The sequence below is a fragment of the Jaculus jaculus genome, chromosome 1 (genome assembly GCF_020740685.1).
Source record: "Jaculus jaculus isolate mJacJac1 chromosome 1, mJacJac1.mat.Y.cur, whole genome shotgun sequence".
Lineage (NCBI taxonomy): Eukaryota > Metazoa > Chordata > Mammalia > Rodentia > Dipodidae > Jaculus > Jaculus jaculus.
In genome coordinates this window covers 57,453,108-57,471,362 of record NC_059102.1, presented here as the reverse complement: position 1 = coordinate 57,471,362, position 18,255 = coordinate 57,453,108, and the positions used below count along the sequence as shown (strand labels likewise).

Sequence of the window (18,255 nt, the reverse complement as noted above, 5' to 3'; positions counted from 1 at the left end):
TCCTAGGAAGGTCATGGAACATTTCATTGCTATGATTTTATTGTGGCTGTCATTACCATTTGCAGGAGTAAAAAACTTGAATGGTTAAGGCACTTGCCTGCAAAGCCAAAGAACCTAGGTTCAATTCTCCAGATCCCATGTAAGCCAGCTGCATGTGTCTAGAGTTCATTTGCAGTGGCTAGAGGACCTGGCATGCCCATTCTCTCTCTCTCTCTTTCTCTCTCTTACATAAAAAATAAATTAGGGCTGAAGAGATGGCTTAGTAGTTAAGGTGTTTGCCTGTGAAGCCAAAGGACCCAGGTTCAATTCCCCAGGACCCACATAAGCCAGATGCACAAGGGGTACATGCATCTGGAGTTCGTTTGCAGTGGCTAGAGGCCCTGGCATGTGCTCTCTCTCTCTCTCTCTCTCTGTCTGTCTGTCTCTCTTCTGTGTGTCTGTCTGTCTCTCTCTACTTGCAAATAAATAAATAAAATTGTAAAAATTAATTAAGTAAAAAATTTAAAACAGGAACTTCAAGTCAGGTGAACCTAGAGTAAAGGGTAGTTACCACTGACTGGTCATGTAACTCGGGTCAAGACATTTAACCTCTCTGAAGTCTCCTCTTCTGCAAAATTGGCAACTAATGCTGTCCCCCTATGATCGATGCAGAGGTTTGTAGTAGAACCTATGTAAGTAGTGGCTGACATCATTGATTTAGTTGTTAAACACTATGGAATGTCGGCGGAAGATTAAAAGGAGATAAACAGGGGCTGGAGAGATGGCTCAGTGGTTAAGGTACTTTCCTACAAAGCCTAATGATTTGGGTTTAATTCCCCAGTACCCATGGAAAGCCAAATGCACAAAGTGGTGCATGCATCCGGGGTTCATTTGCAGCAGCTGGAGGCCTTGGTATGACTAGTCTCTCTCTTTCTGACTCCCCCTCCTTCCCTCTCTCTCTTTTTCTCTCTCTCTATCTCTCTTCTATTTCCTTCTGCTTACAAATAAATAAGTTAATTTGTTTAAAAAGGAGATAAATAGGAGATAATTCCAGCTCCAAGCAGACTCTACGGTCTGCTTAGAAAGACGATGCAGAGGACCCACACTGGCTCCAAACATGGTAGCATTCAGTAGAAACCGTCACAATGTGAGAAGGGCCAAGGCTTAATGCAAGAAGCTGAGCTGGGCGTGGTGGTGCACGCCTTTAATCCCAGCACTCGGGAGGCAGAGGTAGGAGGATTGCCATGAGTTCAAGGCCACCCTGAGACTCCATAGTGAATTCCAGGTCAGCCTGGGCTAGCATGAGACTCTACCTCAAAAAATCAAAAAAAAAAAAAAATGCAGCTGAGAAAGCCCCAAGGAAGGGTCATCACCCCTGACTGGCCATTAGAACACCCAGCTTCTAGTCCCATCTGCAGCCAGGCTCACTGCACAACAGTTAAATCAGCATTATAACATTGCTGCATTATAATATCACCTGGCTGTTAGAACACCTAGCTTCTGGTCCCGTCTGCAGCCAGGCTCACTGCACAACAATTAAATCAGCATTATAACACTGCTGCACTATAACAGCACCAAATACCCAGGTTGAGGATCACTTAATGATTCTCAGGGAAAAAGAAATATTTCAAACAGGGGAAAGGATATACTGAAAGGCAAAGGTTTGTGTGAGTGTCCCATATGCACAATGCTTACAAAGAAAGAAGCACTTGCCAACCCTATAGCTATAGCCTTACATAGGCGCAGCTTCTTCTGTCATGCACCTAGTAAATGAGAGGGAGACTGTTTGTGTGATGTTTGCTCTTTTGTTTTATTTGGATCTCTGTTTTTTAACTCTTAGTTGTAAATGTTAGCTGTGATGATTTTGTATAGATATATTTTTAAAACAGATTAAATACATCTAACTTTTTGTGTTTCAACATGAAAGGGATCCATCATTTAGAGTAAGGCTTTTAGATGTGATGATAGGCCAGGTCTATTTGACATTCCTGCCAGAGCCTTTGTGGCCAGAGCCAAGGAGGGCCAGAGCTTTGTCGAGTTATTATCCTTGGTTGAGACTTACCCACCAGCTTTGGCATTCACTGTTGCCACACAAGCAACCCTCTGCTGCCAAACCATCTGTGTGGGCAAACAGCATTGTATTTGAAGCTTTCATTAAAACAAAACTGAGGGCTGGAGAGATGGCTTAGCAGTTAAGGCATTTTCCTGTGAAGCCAAATGGCCCAGGTTCAATTCCCCAGGACCCACATAAGCCAAATGCACAAGGGGCACATGCGTCTGGAGTTCGCTCGCAGTGGCTAGAGGCCCTGGTGTGCCCATTGTCTCTCTGTCTGTCTCTCTTTTATCACTCTCTGCTTGCAAATAAATAAAAATCTTAAAAACTGAAAATGCAAAACTGTTTTCTGATTATTGAAAGAAGAAAGGGGAGCGTGCATAAGAGAAGAAATGGTTTGGATCTGTACCCTAAGGTAGTAAGAAGAAGTGAAGGCACCGTTTATGTGGTTAATAACCTTAAGCCACATTTCTATGGAAGAAAACATACTGGTTTTAAAAATAAGAACAGAAAAAATTTGAGGTGAAATGGAAGAAGCCAGCTGGACCATGATAGCTCTGGAAGAAGAAAAGGATGTAAGAAGCCACATCCTGGGTAGGCACCAGGATACCATGGTTACAAAACATGTTTGTACATCTAAAATTCATGTTAAAAAGAAGTCTCATACCTCAGAAGCATTCATATGTGTTATGTGAAACACAGAAACGTTGTTTTTTTTTTTTTTTCCTTTGCCTGCTAGGTATGACTGCGGTGGCAAATGGCCCGTTAAGTACAGTGCTCCTGCATCCGTCCGGCCCTATTGTGCTCTTGTAGTACATCTTTCTCAGAGTTGGGTTTTTCTCAGTTTCAATGATTATGCTTGGAAAGACATGATTAAAAATGAAGATTTCGGAGTAGTCTGGGCATATTTACCATGGAAGACAAGTGAAGGTAGGGCAGCATTCTACACGAAGATCAGGCATTTTATTAGGGTCATTCATTATAAAAGGGAATCAAGGAGCTGGAGAGATGGCTTAGTGGTTAAACGCTTGCCTGTGAAGGCTAAGGACCCCAGTTTGAGGCTCAATTCCCCAGGACCCACGTTAGCCAGATGCACAAGGGGGCGCACTCGTCTGGAGTTTGTTCACAGTGGCTGGAAGCCTTGGCACACCCATTCGCTCTCTGTCTATCTGCCTCTTTCTCTCTCTGTCTGTCACTCTCAAATAAATAAATAAAAAGGGAATCAAATCAGTCTTGGTAGAAAACAGATTTCTGGCCATGTGGCATGTCTGTTTCCACATTGGCATCCATGGAAGGAGGCGCTTGACGGGAGCAGGAAAACACGGTTTCATTCAGGACAGGCCGTGCTTTGAAATCCCCGAAGCTAGAACCTTACTGCCTTCAGCTTTGTTTATTTGAAGGTGGTAGAACTAACACTGTCTTATTCACTCAGGAATATTTGCCAGGGTCTCACTCTGTGCCAGGAGCTACTCCCAAAAGCTGTGGTATAATCACGAATTAACAAAGGTCCTGTCCTTACAGAGCTTGCATTGTAGAATGGGAGACGTGCATACAGAAATAAGTGAAGGCGCAATGTGCCGGAAGCAGGAAGAGCTCAAAACGGGGAGGGAATTCTGATCCAGAAGAGATGCTATTCTAGTTTGGGTGGTCTGTGTGTGGGGGGGTCTCTATCTGGAAAGAAATACTCAGGCAGCAGTCTACATGAGATTGGCAGATTGCCAAAGGAAAGTATTCCAGGTGGAAGGAAGGAAGGAAAGGTGCCAACTCCACCCAGGAAAAGTGTGTGGTGTGCCCAGGAAACAGTAAGGAGGAGGAGGTGGCCCCAGCAGAGCATGGCAAGTCAGATCTCAGAGACCATACCACCACGTTGACTCACATTTAGGAAGATGGAAGCTGCTGAAAACACTGGGCCAGCACCCGCTGACTTTCCATAAGAACGATTTGCAGAGTTCTTCTCAGGATTGCTCTGGCTGTGCAGAGGAGACGGAAGTGGGACAGTAAAGACGGAGGCAGCGACATCACAAGAACACAGCTTTAATCGCCAGCTGAGACTCAGGCTCAGTAATCTCCCAAGAATCTGAGCCCCAATTCAAGGTTTTTCACACCCATTAAGAAAAGAACATCCAGTAATGGATGGCAGTGCCTGATTGGTTCCTTCTATCTCTAGGCAGAACAGGATTGGTGGTGGGGGGAGGGAAGCTAGGACGCTGACAGTCTGTTACAAACTGTTTTCCTTTAGTTAGGTTCTCCTTACCACCCGCGCTTTCCGAAGCTACTTTGCTTCAAGGTTGCTTCCATGCCTACAAGTATGTAGCTGCCTCCTCTGTTCTGTGAGGGCCCGTACCCCAACACTGGTGAGGAGGGGGCTGGCAGGAAAAGGTTACTGCAACCCAGAGAAACACTGGAGCTTCTGAGTTATTGGGTGAAGACAAGATGCAAGATAAGTGAGTAGGATTTTCTGGTGGATTGATTATATGTAGAGTATAAGAGAAAGAGAAGAATCAAGCCAGGCGTGGTAGTTCATGCTTTAATCACTTGGGAAGCAGAAGTAGGAGGATTACTGTGAATTCAAGGCCACCCTGAGACTACATAGTGAATTCCAGGTCAGCCTGGGCTAGAGTGAGACCCTACCTCAGTGGAGGGAGGAGGGGAGCATAGCTCCAGAACGGACAATTTTTAAGCTTGGCTTGGTGGAGCACACCTTTAATCCCAGCATTTAGGAGGCAGACGTAGGAGGATCACCATGAGTTCAGGGCCACCCTGAGACTATAGAGTGAATTCCAGGTCAGCCTGAGCTAGAGTGAGAGAGAGAGAGACAGAGAGAAAAGAAGAAGAAGAAGAAGAGGAGCAGGAGGAGGAGGAGGAGGAGGAGGAGGAGGAGGAGGAGGAGGAGGAGGAGGAGGAGGGGGAAGAGGAGGAGGAGGAGGAGGAGGAGGAGGAGGAGGAGGAGGAGGAGGAGGAGGAGGAGGAGGAAGAAGAAAAAGAAGAAGAAGAAGAGGAGGAGGAGGAGGGAGGGAGGGAAGAGGAAGAGGAGAATCAAATATTGACTAGCAAGTTGTTGGCCTGGGCAATCTTTAGGATGAAATTGCCTCTTGCTCTTATGCAGAGGTGTGGCTATAGGTATGGGATGGGCAGATTGGCAGGACAAATAAGAGTTAGTTTTAAATCTGTTGTGTTTGAGAGACCATTAGATTACCAAATGGTGATGCTGAGGAGGAAGTGGAAAAGTCAGCCCAGATTTTAGGGCAGAAGGTGAGGTTGTGGATACAAATTTGTAATTTTTTTAAATGGTTGGTATTGCTGGGCATGGTGGCTCATGCCTTTAATCCCAGCACTCCAGAGGCAGAAGTAAGAAGGATTGCTCTGAGTTCAAGGCCTGCCTGAGACTACATAGTGAATTCCAGGTCAGCCTGGGCTCGAGTGAGACCCTACCTTGAAAAACAAAAACTGGGTAGTATTGAAGACTTGGGAATGCATGAGATAGATGGTCTGGGAGGATTTCAGAGTAAGAGGTGGTATCTCAAGCTTGTGCCTCAAGGCCCTAGAAAAAAAGTGATACCATGAGGGTAGAGTAACCAGCCACCCAACGTCCCCCACCTGAGGAATTTCCTGGCACTTGGCCTTACTCCCCATGGGAGGACACGTTTCAAGAAGGAGATAGGAAGTGACCAGCTGTGCCCAGTGCTGTAGGTAAACCAAGATTGCAAAGAACATGGCAAGTGGCCGCATGGAAGTCTTGAGTGACATTGATAAGACTTGTCTCTTGGCAACAACCAAGCAGAAGTGAGAAGCATGCTCCCTGGAGTAAACATGTGAGAACTGGAGACGCCATGCCTTCTCCCCAGCTCCACCCACAGGGGCAAGGAATCTCACTGTGACAAAGGACCTGCATCCTTCGTGACTATGTGTGATGTGCGTGAAGACATTTGTCTTACATGTATTCAACATCCTTATTTATGAAATACTGATAAGATTTGTCATTTCTTTTATATTTTTATTTTATTTATTATTTGCAAGCAGAGAGAAAGAGAATGAATGGATGCAACAGGGCTTATGGTCACTCCAAACGAACTCCACATGCATGCACCAATATATGCATCTAGCTTTATGTAAATACTGGAAAATTGAACCTGGGCCATTAGACTTCACAAGCAAATTAAAAGCAAATTACTAGCAAATTCTAAAATTCAACTGAGCAATAGACACATTTAATCAAAACTAGCACAGAGTATTCATACACATGTGGAGATTAGAGATAAACAGGTAGCCGGGCGTGGTGGCACACACCTTTAATCCCAGCACTTGGGAGGCAGAGGTAGGAGGATCACTGTGAGTTTGAGGCCACCCTGAGATTACATAGTAAATTCCAGATCAGCCTGAGCTAGAGTGAAACCCTACCTCTAAAAACAAAACAAAACAAAAAAACCCCAAAAGATAAACAGAAAATCTAATAAAGCCAAAATCCCTATGGGTGTGTGTTTCCCCACACCCTCAATCCTATCAACTAGGACATTGAGATTTATGGCTGAAATGGGTTCCAAGTCAGCCTGAGGCCAGTCAGACAGCTTCCTTGCTTACAGACAATAAACCATGGTAATTCACTCCCCTTCCCCACCTTCTCCTTCACAAATCCATACTCCATCATATCCCCCCCCCCCTCCATTAGTCTCTCTTTTATTTTGAAGATATCATCCTTTCCTCCTAATATGAGGGTCTTGTGAAGGTATTGCTAGGCACTGCAAGGTCATGGATATTGAGGCACATTTCTGTCTGGACAATTGCATTGTAAGCAGTCCTACCATTCCTTCAGCTCTTACATTCTTTCTACCACCTCTTCCACAATGGACCCTGGGCCTTGAAAGGTGTGATAGAGATGCTTCAGTGCTGAGCACTCCTCCATCACATCTTCTTAGCACTATGGTGCCTTTTGGGTCATCTCAGTGGCCACTGCCATCTGAAAAGAGAAGCTTCTCTAACCAAAAGTGACAGTAGCATTAATATATGGGCATGAATGTTAAGTAAAGTGCTTACAGAGCAATTTGGTGGGCATAATATATGCACTTAGCCAGACAAGAGCACTCCTAAGGCTCATGACCTCCCCCCATAGGCTTTTGATTAGGTTTTCAGTACCAGACATGTATGCCTGCCAGTAGTAATGGTCTCTAGTCCAATTAGAGAGTAGTTGGTTTCCCCCATAACAGACATGCCACTATTGCACCTGTTGGCTCATTTGGCCTGGCTGGCCCAACTTGAGGCTTTCAGTGTCCACTGTTTTCACCACTGATGGCTTCTGTCTCCCATAGAGCTGCATGCAGTGCAGCTTTTTCCAGCTTTCTGCCAGCTAGTCCAGAGGGAGAAGTTTCTCAGCTTAGCCTCAGTTTGATTTCTTCATGACCTTGCAGCCCAGGCATATGGAGTCTTCAACAATATGTTCTTATCATCTATTTCTGGTGGGAAATCAGGGACCTCACTGGCCAACAACTCACTGGAAGATATCCCATCCTTGGCACTGAAAATTTTCTAGTAACAGTGTATGGCTTCTGGGTGTGCCATTATCCCAAAAATAGGTCATCATATTGCTTATTCACAATATCCTGAATTTTTATTAACCCTCCCCCCACCCTTCTTTTACTCAGTCTCTTCCCCTGACCTCTCTTAGGCCATTCCACCCACAGTAATTTGTTTGTCTACTTGCATCTATAAAATACCATCCCCTTAAGTCCACCCCTCTCCTCCCTCTTTTATAGCCCTTCTCTAGCTTACTGGCCTCTACTACCAATTTTTACTCCAACTCATACACATATCTGAACATTTGTAACTAGGATCCACATGTGAGAGAGAACATGTGACATTTGGCTTTCTGGGCCTGGGTTACCTCATTTAGAATACTTTCCATCCATTTACCTGCAAATTTCATAATTTCATTTTACTTTACTGCTGAATAGAATTCCATTGTATAAATGTACCACATCTTCATTATACATTCATAAGTTGAGAGACATCTAGGGTGGTTTTATTTCCTTGCTATTGTGAATAGAGTGGAAATAAACATGCTTATGCAAGTATCTCTAAGGTAGTGAAAAGAGTCCTTATGATATATGCCTAGGAGAGATACAGCTGGATCATATGGCATATCTGTTTTTAGCTGTCTCAGGAACCTCCACACTGATTTCCACAATGGCTGTACCAGATGACATTCCCACTAACAGTGTAGAAGGGTTCCTTTATTTCCATATCCTCGCCAACATTTATTGCCATTTATTTTCTTGATGATAGCCATTCTGACAGGAATGAGATGGAAATTCAAAGTAGTTTTAAGTTGCATTTCCCTGATGGCTAAGGATTAGAACACTTTTTAGATCTTTATCTGCCTTCTGTATTTCTCCTTTTGGAAACTCTCTATTTAGTTCCTTAGCCCATTTTTTAATTGGGTTATTTGATTTCTTAGTATTTAGTATTTTGCATTCTTTGTATATCCTAGATTTTAATTATCTGTCAGATGTTTACCTGGCAAATATTTTCTCCCATTATAGGTTGTCTCTTTGCTCTATTCACAGTATCCTTTGCTGTACAAAAGCTTTGTAATTTCATGAGGTCCCAGTGGTTAATTAGTGGTTTTATTTCCTGAGCAACTGAGATTATAGTCAGAAAGTCATTGCCTATGCCAATATGTTGAAGGATTTCCTCTACTTTTCCCTCTAGTAATTTCAGAGTTTCAGGCATGATATTAAGGTCTTTGATATATTTGGGCTTGGTTCTTATGCATAGAGAGAGATAAGGATCTATTTTCATCCTCTTGCATATAGATATCCAGTTTTCCCAGCACCATTTGTTAAAGAGGTCAGTAAGTATTTTTGGCATTTTTGTCAAAGATTGGGTGGCTGTAGCTACCTGGACTTATATCTGGGTCCTCTATTCTGTTCCATTTTCTATGTGTCAGTTTCTGTGGAAATACCATGCTGTTTTTATTACTATAGCTCTCTGTAATATAGTTTAAAATCAGGTATGGTGATATCATCAGCCTTGTTTTTGTTGCTCAAAATTGTTTTGGCTATTTGAGGGTTTTTTTTTTTTTTTTGTGCTTCCTAATGAATTTTAGGATTGTGTTTTCTATTTCTTTGAAGAATACCATTGGAATTTTGATGGGGATTGCATTAAATGTGTAAATTGCTTTTAGTCAGATTGACATGCTCATAATACTGATTCTTCTGATCTAAGAACATGGGATGTCTTTCCATTTCCTAGTGTCTTCTACAATTTCTGTCCTGAATGTTTAAAGTTCTCATTGTGGAGATCCTTCACTTCCTTGGTTATGTTTATTCCAAGGTACTTTATTATTTTTGTTGAGGCAGTTGTGAATGGGAGAGATTCTCTGATTTATTCCTCAGCGTGTTTGTTGTTAGTATATAGGAAGGCTACTGATGTTGTGTGTTTATTTTGTATCCTGCTATGTTGCTAAAAGTGGTTATCAGCTCTAACAGTTGGCTCATAGAGTCTTTAGTGCCCTTTATGTATAGGATCATATCATCTGAAAATAATAATTTGATCTCTTCCTTTCCAATATGTATCCATTTATATGAGTATCTCTTGCCTTATTGCAATATCTAAGACTTCCAGTACTATACTAAATAAAAGTGGGAACAATGGACACCCTTGTTTTGTTCCTGATTTTAGTGGAAAAGCTTTAAGTTTTTCCCCATTGAGTATCATGTTGGCTGTAGGTTTGTCATGAACAGCCTCTATTAGGTTGAGATATGTTCCTTCTGTTCCTAGTTTCTGTAGGATTTTTATCATGAAGGGATGTTGGATTTTGTCAAATGCCTTTAACAAATATGGTTCTAGAATTTTCATTTTCATAATAAATCCTGTCTTTTGTCAAGAGATACGGCCTTTGGGATGTGTTAGAAGACCAGGAGAAGCTCCAATCTGCTTAATTTAAAATATAAATATTTGGTTATGAATAGTTGAGGCTCTTGGGATATTCTTCACATTTGTCATGTATTTCTAATCTATTGACTAGGCCTCTGGAAAAAGAGAGAGAGAGAGAAAGACTCAACATCTTTTCCTAAAGAAGTGTTGAAAAGTGTTTAATATCTGACCATCACAGAGTGATGAACCAGTGGCAGAACCAAGAGGAAATGCATATGTATGCATAATAAGGAATGGATTGCAAGGAATGGCTTCTCCACAGGTCATGGCTGCCAAGTCTGAAATCCATATAGCAGACAGGCAAGAAACAAAACCCAGCAGGCTGGAACACCATGCCTCAGCTGATGTTTGAAGGTCTAGTTAGTTAAGAGTAGTTAGGATTGCCAGGCATGGTGGCACATGCCTTTAATCCTAGCACTTGGGAGGCAGAGGTAGGAGGATCACTGAGAGCTTAAGGCCAGCCTGAGACTACATAGTGAATTCCAAGTCAGCCTGGACTAGAGTGAGACCCTACCTTGAAAAAACAAAACAAAACAAAAAAGAGTAGTTAGGATCTCTGCTTGCTTACCAATGGGAAGAGTATTTTATATATGACCTTGGAATGAACCATGAGAAGCTCTGAGTCAGGCCCACCTAGAACAATATATATATATAAATTTTAATTTTTTGTTTATTTTTATTTATTTGAGAGTGATAGACAGAGAAAGAAGCAGATAGAGAGAGACATAATGGGCATGCCAGAGCCTCCAGCCACTGCAAATGAACTCCAGATGCGTGTACCACCTTGTGCATCTGGCTTATGTGGGTCCTGGGGAATCAAACCAGGGTCCTTTGGCTTTGCAGGCAAGTGCCTAACTGCTGAGCCATCTCTTCAGCCCATGAACTTTAATTACATTGATAATATCCCTTCTCAACAATGGAATATCTCTTCAAATCATTGGAAGAGAGAATGCACTTGCCACCAGGTGACTACAGTGTCCCCTCAATCCTCCAGATCCTGCCAGTGGAAACTATGGAAGCCCATCCTGACTGCACACACTAGGAAGGGAATTCAAGGGAATTAGCTCGAGCTACAGGAATTGACACATCACACATCATGTAGGTAAAGCCTGATTTAGGGTCACTGGCCATCTCAACTATTTTAATTGGCTTGGTTCATTAAGAAAGGACTTTTGGGGCTGGGGAATGGCTCAGTGGTTAAGGTATTTGCCTGCAAAGCCTAAGGACCTGGGGTTCGATTCTCCAATGCCCACATAAAGCCAGATGCACAAAATGGCACATGCATCTGGAGTTTGTTTGCAGTGGGAGGAGGCCCTGGTGTGCCCATTTTCTCTCTGTGTCTTCCTCTCTCCCTCCTTCTCTCTCTCATAAATGAATAAAATAAAATACTTTAGAAGGACTTTCCCCCTTTATGTTGTTATATAAAATGATCCAGTGCAATAAGTCGTGGTATAGAGGTGATCTTGAAATCACTCTGCATTACAGCATTTAAGCTAATCATTGTTCTCGCTGACCAAGAAGATACTGGGAGCTCAACAGCAAAGAAAAGGAAACAGTTAAATCCTATGCTTAGCTGTTAGACTTTTTGCAAGGGCCCAAGTCTTTCCTTAGATGGCTCTGAGGCCATCCCCTAGCTCTCCCTCACCTGATGCCCAAACTTCTTTCCCAAACATAGTCCAGTGCCACCAGAAGTCACTCTCTTCAACACTGAGCAGATGTGGGTGTTTGTGTGCATACGTATGTTTGTTATGTGTGTTGACTGCCTCACAATAATACTTGCTACTGAGAGTGAGACTTAAGATAACCTGGAAAGCAAAAGTGCTTTAAAAAAAAAAAATCTCCTGGTTATTATTTGAATTTGCAAGATGAAAAACTCCTTGAAGGCCTAGTTCGTAAAGAGTAGCTAAGGTCTCCACCCACTTACCAATGGCAAGGCTAATTTATATCATGTTGGCATGCGCAGTCTCTTTGCTTGCCAATAGGAGGGACAAATTGCTAAGTGCCAGTTCACGTGTAGTGCCAGCAGCAGACTCAGTGGTAAATTTGTCCTTACTGTTTGGGGTTACAGTCTATTCCACTGAGATATGCTGAGACCACGGTGTTCATGACCCCCGTCATCCTCTGCATGGACTGTGCATTTATATGTGAGAAGGTTAAGCATCGAAGAGCGTGGTCTACAGAGTACCTATCCATCCTCCTCTGCATAGCCAAGCCCCACTCACTGACCTTCATTCAGCTGCTCAGTGGGTGTTGCGGGATGATAGGGCTGGCCATCCTTTCCTCCTAGCCTTTGGAACACCTGCCCTGTAGGTAACAGGTTCTGCCATTAGCCTAATTTTGCATTGTTTTAGTTTCAGGAAGAGGGTATATTACTCTGGCTGGAACTAAATTTGTTTTTTCTCAAATAACTGTTGCAAATAACTGTCATTTCGCCACGAGGGCTCTATTTTCTAGGGACTAGTGCTCCTATCACTTGCTGCAAAGGATGCTTTAGCATAATTTTTTAATTATTTTTATTTCAAGACAGTGAGAGTGAGCTAGAGAGAGAGAGAATGAGAATTGGTGTGCCGGGGCCTCAGCCACTACAATCAAACGCCAGATGCTTGCACCACCTAGTGGGCATGTGTAACCTTGCACTTGCCTCACCTTGGTGTATCTGATTTATGTGGGACCTGGAGAGAGATTGAACCTGGGACCTTAGGCTTCACAGGCAAGCACCTTAACTGCTAAGCCATCTCTCCATCCTGCTTCAGCATAATTTTTAGTGTATTTCTGATACCTTTGCTTGAGTTTTTCATAATACATGTATGTTTACAATTCATTTATTTACTGTTATTTCATGAGGAGTCAACTTCATGAGTTCAGAGCAAAATATATGAGTAGTGGCCAATGTGTTTTTTCACTTGTTTTGAAACACACTTAACTGTTGCTTTGTGTTTTAATCAATACATGCAGATACTATAAAAAGGTCTATAAGAGAAAGTTATCAATTAAAATGGTTATAAATATGAACCTGCCTACATTTAAATTCCAGTGCACTACTGGCCATGTAATCATGAAAAAAAAATTAAATCTCTTGCCCTCAATTTCCTAATGTGACAGATGGGGATAATAAGAATGCATATTTCATAGGCTCTAGTAAGGACTAAATGAATGATATATAATAATGTGTAATACCTAGTAAGAGCTCAGTGATTATTAGTTCGAAGGGTATACATTTATCATAAGTTTAGGGATGTAAAAATACAATCTTCATCATTTCCTTTAGAATTCATTTCAATATCTGACTCTCAACTCTATTCTTGGGTGGGGTCCGGGGGCAGGAAAATCTACTTCCTCCCTTGTCATTGGTCTTGGTGTCTGCAGCAGGTTGGTTTGTTCTGTGAAGAGCTGATGTCCACTGTTCCCTCAGACAGGGCTCCACCGTGTCCTGCCAACTCAGTGTGCACTTGGCTCCTTTGGTCCTGAAGACCCCCAGGTTTCATTTGAAGAGGCTCCTTGTGAGGACCATGGTTCCTTCTTCTCCTGACCTGAGGTCACAGTCAGAGCCAAAGGATATGTCTCGATCTTGAGTCATACCACCTGGGATGATCCAGGGCAGCGCTTTCCTCTCAGCTAATGCAGGTCATCCCACCACCCTCTCCTCTGCCCCTTTTGGCCCACTGTCAGAGGACGCTAGGAGAGTCAGCCACCTTCAGGAATCTAGGCTGCTCCATTTCCACCAAGGACTGACCAGAAGGGGAAGGTATGGGTTAGGGTGAGCCACAGTTTACATTCTGGAATCTTTCTGCCTTTTGCCTCCTGAACAGCACTGTGCTCCTGACCTCTGCATCTTAAAGGCCTTACTGGTATGTGGCTTCAAGGACATGAAAAACCGGTTTGTTAGCCCTTCCTTCAGGTCTGCCCCTCTCTCATAGCCCACTAGTACAAGTCAGTAATTTGGGGCCTTTGTTTGATTGGTGCTTTGGGAGGTAGAGGTATGTCTGCCATATATGAGCCCTTCAGAGAACTGTTGTGGTTATTGTCACTACAGTCGTTACTGCTATACCAGCGTCCCTGATCTAAGCAATTCTACTTCCTAAGGCAGTGGTTGTGAAATCTTTATATTTCAAAGACAAAAAAAAAAAAAATAAGGTTTTCATATTCTAAAAAAATACATGCTTCTGTCATTCTTTTCTTTCTTCTGTTTCCCACTGTGGAAGGATAGAACAAAACAAGCCGTTCTAATACAGTGAGTAAATTTAGGCATCTGCGCTCTCAGAAGAGCCCGCAGCTTGCTCACCTAGCATCGGTCCAGGGAGTTTTCGTGCTGCCCAGCAGCACGTGGAAGCCTCAGCCTCAGAGGATCTCAGCCACTAAGCCTGGCTCACTCGCTGTCAGCTGGAAATATGTATGAAATGCTGGCTTCAAGCAACATATAGGACAACTCAAGCCAAAGGAAACACCACCCGAACACTTCGCCAGAGGAACGCTGGGTTTGCCTGAGTTTCTGGCAATTGCCTTCTTTCCTCACTTCACTGTGTTTGGGTAAACAAAATGTGGCCTCCGAGAGTTCTTGCAGGAGAAATTATAAAAATTCTGCAAAGCCTTCTGATCTCATTTTGGATCTCCTCAGGATTCCTCATCAAGCTGCAATTAAGCAGAGAAAAATCCTGCCTTGGGGTGTGATTCTAATTACTCATCGTGCTGTGACTTGACTTTCCATTGGTGCGTTTCTTTTCCTCTTCCATCCCCACAGCCGTTTGACAGCCCCTCGTCACTTGTTAGGCTAGGAGGGAAGCTCGGAGTTGAAGGGGAGGGCGAGGCAGACATCCGCGGTGCCTGCCTGCGGGCTCCACCAGGAAGCCAAGTGGCCACGGCCTTCTTCTCTCCCTTCCTCCCCAGCCTCAGTTTTATGACCCTGTGGAGCCAGTGGACGTCGAAGGACTTCTGATGACACACTTAAACAGCCTGGACGCGGAGCTGGCCCAGGAGCTGGGGGACTTCACTGATGATGACTTGGACGTGGTGTTCACGCCCAAGGAATGTAGGACTTTGCAGCACTCTTTGCCAGAGGAAGGGTAAGTCATTTTCTTAAAATGTCAGCGGGAGGGGAGGGGTGCTTGATTGTTAACTTCTTTTCCGTTTGTTTATTTACTTATTTTAATTCAGTCATTCATTTTTTGTTTTATTTTTGAGGCAGGGACTCACTGTGTAATCTAGGCTGGACTTAACTTACAGTCTTCCTGCCTCTGCCTTCCAAGTGTTAAGATTATAGGCTTTAGCCACCACCCCCACTTTTGAATCTCTTTTTTAAAAATATTTTTTGTATTTTATTTATCTGAGAAGGAGGTAGGCAGATAGACAGAGAATGGGTATGGGCACACTAGGGCCTCCTGCCATTGTAAATGAACTCCAGATACATATGCCAGTTTCTGCATCTGGCTTTAGGTGGGTACTAGGGAATCAAACCCAAGCCATCAGGCTTTGCAAGCATGTACTTTAACCATTGAGCAATCTCTCTAACCCCTGAACTTCCTTTAAGCGGAAGCAAAATTTGGGTAGGGTTCAGTGAGTGCTTGCCTAGCACCCCCAAATATGAATTAATTTTTAAAAATTAATAAAATATTTTAAAAGCAAAATTATTCAATCTATTAAAATATGCAAGACATGGGCTGGAGAGATGGCTTAGCGGTTAAACGCTTGCCTGTGAAGCCTAAGGACCCCGGTTCAAGGCTTGGTTCCCCAGGTCCCACGTTAGCCAGATGCACAAGGGGGCGCACGCATCTGGAGTTCGTTTGCAGAGGCTGGAAGCCCTGGCGCGCCCATTCTCTCTCTCTTCCTCTATCTGTCTTTCTCTCTGTGTCTGTCGCTCTCAAATAAATAAATAAATAAATAAATAAAATTTAAAATATGCAAGACAGAGGCTAGAGAGATTGCTTAGTGGTTAAAGCACTTGCCTGCAAAACCAAAGGACCCAGGTTCAATTCCCCAGGACCCATGTAAGTCACCTGCACAAGGTGTTGCATATGTCTGGAGTTCATTTGCAATGGCTGGAGGCCCTGCTGTGCCCATTCTCTCTCTCTCACAAATAAATAAAAAATATTTTTAAATATGCAACAGAGTATATAGTAGTGCTACCTAAATATAGACATTTTGTTTGCTTGTCTGTTTGTTTTGTGGTACTGGGGATCCAGCCTAGGGCCTAAAGCATGGTAGGTAAATAGACTTTCTAATTTGGGAGGGGCAAAGGCTTTAAGAAGCCTTGTGGGGAGCTGGAGAAATGACTCTTTGATTAAGGTACTTGCCTGAAAAGCCTAAGGACTTGAGTTTGATTCCCCAGTGCCCGCATAAAAGCCAGATGCACATACTGACACATATGTCTGTAGTTCATTTGCAGTGGCTGGAGGTCCTGGCATGCCCATTCTCTGTTCTATCTTTCTGCTTACAAATAATATACATACATATATGTATGTATGTGTTTGTGTATATATATATATATTTTTTTTTTTTTAATGAAGCCTTGTGAGGACTAAGCCAGTTCAAGGCACATAGTGGTACAAGATAGACCTGGAAGATGTTAAGGTTGCTGGCTGTGAAGTACTGCCCCTGTGCAAACTTAATGATCATAGCAAGTCACATGAATTCATGGACACTTACCTTTTCCCTTTGCAAAAATGCCATTGCTGAGCTGGAAACATGGCTTAGCAGTTAAGCCTCTTGCCTTTGAAGCCTAAGAACCTAGGTTCAATTCCCTAGTACCCACATAAGCCAAATGCACAAGGTGGTGCATGCGTCTGGAGTTCATTTGCAGTGGCTAGAGGCCCTGGCATGCTTACCTTCCCACCTTTCCTCCTTTCCTCTCTGTCTCTCTCTGTCAGATAAATAAAGATAAATTTTTATAAGGCCATGGCCTCTCATAGAGATCATGGAAATGCCTCTCTTCAGAAGCATTTTGGTTGTTTCCATACAAGCAACAAGGTCAAGTTAGAAACTCAAGTTTTCACCCACATGTCTGAGCTTCTACTGTGTACTAGGTCCTGGGATAAAAAGATGAGTAAGAGAAAATCTGTCCCCTTGCAGAAAGTTTTGCCAAGGGGCGAAACAATAAGAGAAGCAGTGTGGAGTGAATATGTAAATAGCTGTTCAGTATTAGCTCCTGGTATGAAACACCTTTGAGATAATGTCTAATAATGTCTAGTCCATAGAGTGATCACTGCGTACTCTTTGGAATTTTTTTCCCCCTGGGGGTAGGGTCTCACTCTATCCCAGGCTGACCTGGAACTCAATCTGAAGTCCCAGACTGGCCTCAAACTCACAGTGATCCTCCTCCCTCCACCTCCCAAATGCTGGGATTCAGGGTGTGCACTACCACACCAGTTGAAGCTTTTGAGTAAACTTTTTTTTTTAAGGATTTATTTATTTATGTATTTATTTATTTATTTGAGAGAGACAGAGAAAGAAAGAGGCGGGGAGGGGGCGTTGGGAGGGAATGAATATGTATGCACCTGGGTCTCCAGCCACTGCTAATGAACTCCAGACATGTGCGACCCCTTGTGCATCTGGCTAACGTGGGTCCTGGGAAATTGAGCCTTGAACCAGCGTCTTTAGGCTTCATCGGCAAGCGCTTAACCGCTAAGCCATCTTTGTAGCCCTTGAGTAAACTTTTATTTGCATTCATTTTAAAAGCAAAATGAAGACTTTCATCGTCCTGCATTTTCAATCTTCTCATTTTTCCCCAAAAAGTCCCAGATAGAAGATCAAGAACACAACGCATGCCCTCAGTACTCTGAGATAGTCTAGCTTATTTTGGACTTGTATTTCATCACACTCGAAGGAGGTTGTACAACAGCGATGAGCAAAGTCCCTTTGCCATCGTCTTCAGACAGTTCTCATTCACGTAGAGAGCTGGCCATATGGGCAGTGATAATGTTTTGCAAACACTCACTAAAAAGACTCACCGTCAGTGTTGGGAAATGTTGTTCTTTGGTGCCAGTCCATTTATTTAGGTTTGATTTTAGTGCAGATAACATGTCTTCATCTTTGGTAGAGAATCATTTAATTTTATGTGTTCATGTATAATTGATGGTCAGTTATCTTCAAATATGAGGAGAATCTTGGAAAAGCTTACTAAAATACTTGCAATAAATTTAGAAGGTTTTTTTGTTTGCTTGCTTTTTACTTAGAAAGGCAATTTCTCCTTACATCCTGTTGTGTTGCTGTTAGCACTTACAGTGAATACGTAACCTGTCAGGTGACTTTAAAACAACCTCTTATTATTCCACTGTTGCCAAAGCCCTCTGTGCAAACACAGC

The 18,255-nt window shown here is 43.0% G+C and overlaps 1 protein-coding gene across 3 annotated transcripts in view; it reads left to right on the top strand.

Annotated features, from left to right (window-relative positions):
- Positions 1-18,255, top strand: part of Dock8 (dedicator of cytokinesis 8) — a 254,630-nt gene that overhangs the window by 59,775 nt on the left and 176,600 nt on the right. For 2 of the 3 annotated variants that reach the window (XM_045144534.1, XM_045144663.1), the window contains exon 3: positions 14,846-15,021. In XM_045144534.1, coding sequence (XP_045000469.1) covers positions 14,894-15,021 — 128 coding nt within the window. In that variant the 5' untranslated portion in view covers positions 14,846-14,893. Of the gene's footprint in view, positions 1-14,578; positions 14,669-14,845; positions 15,022-18,255 lie in introns of those variants that run through there. The other variant, XM_045144586.1, reaches the window with a different exon arrangement.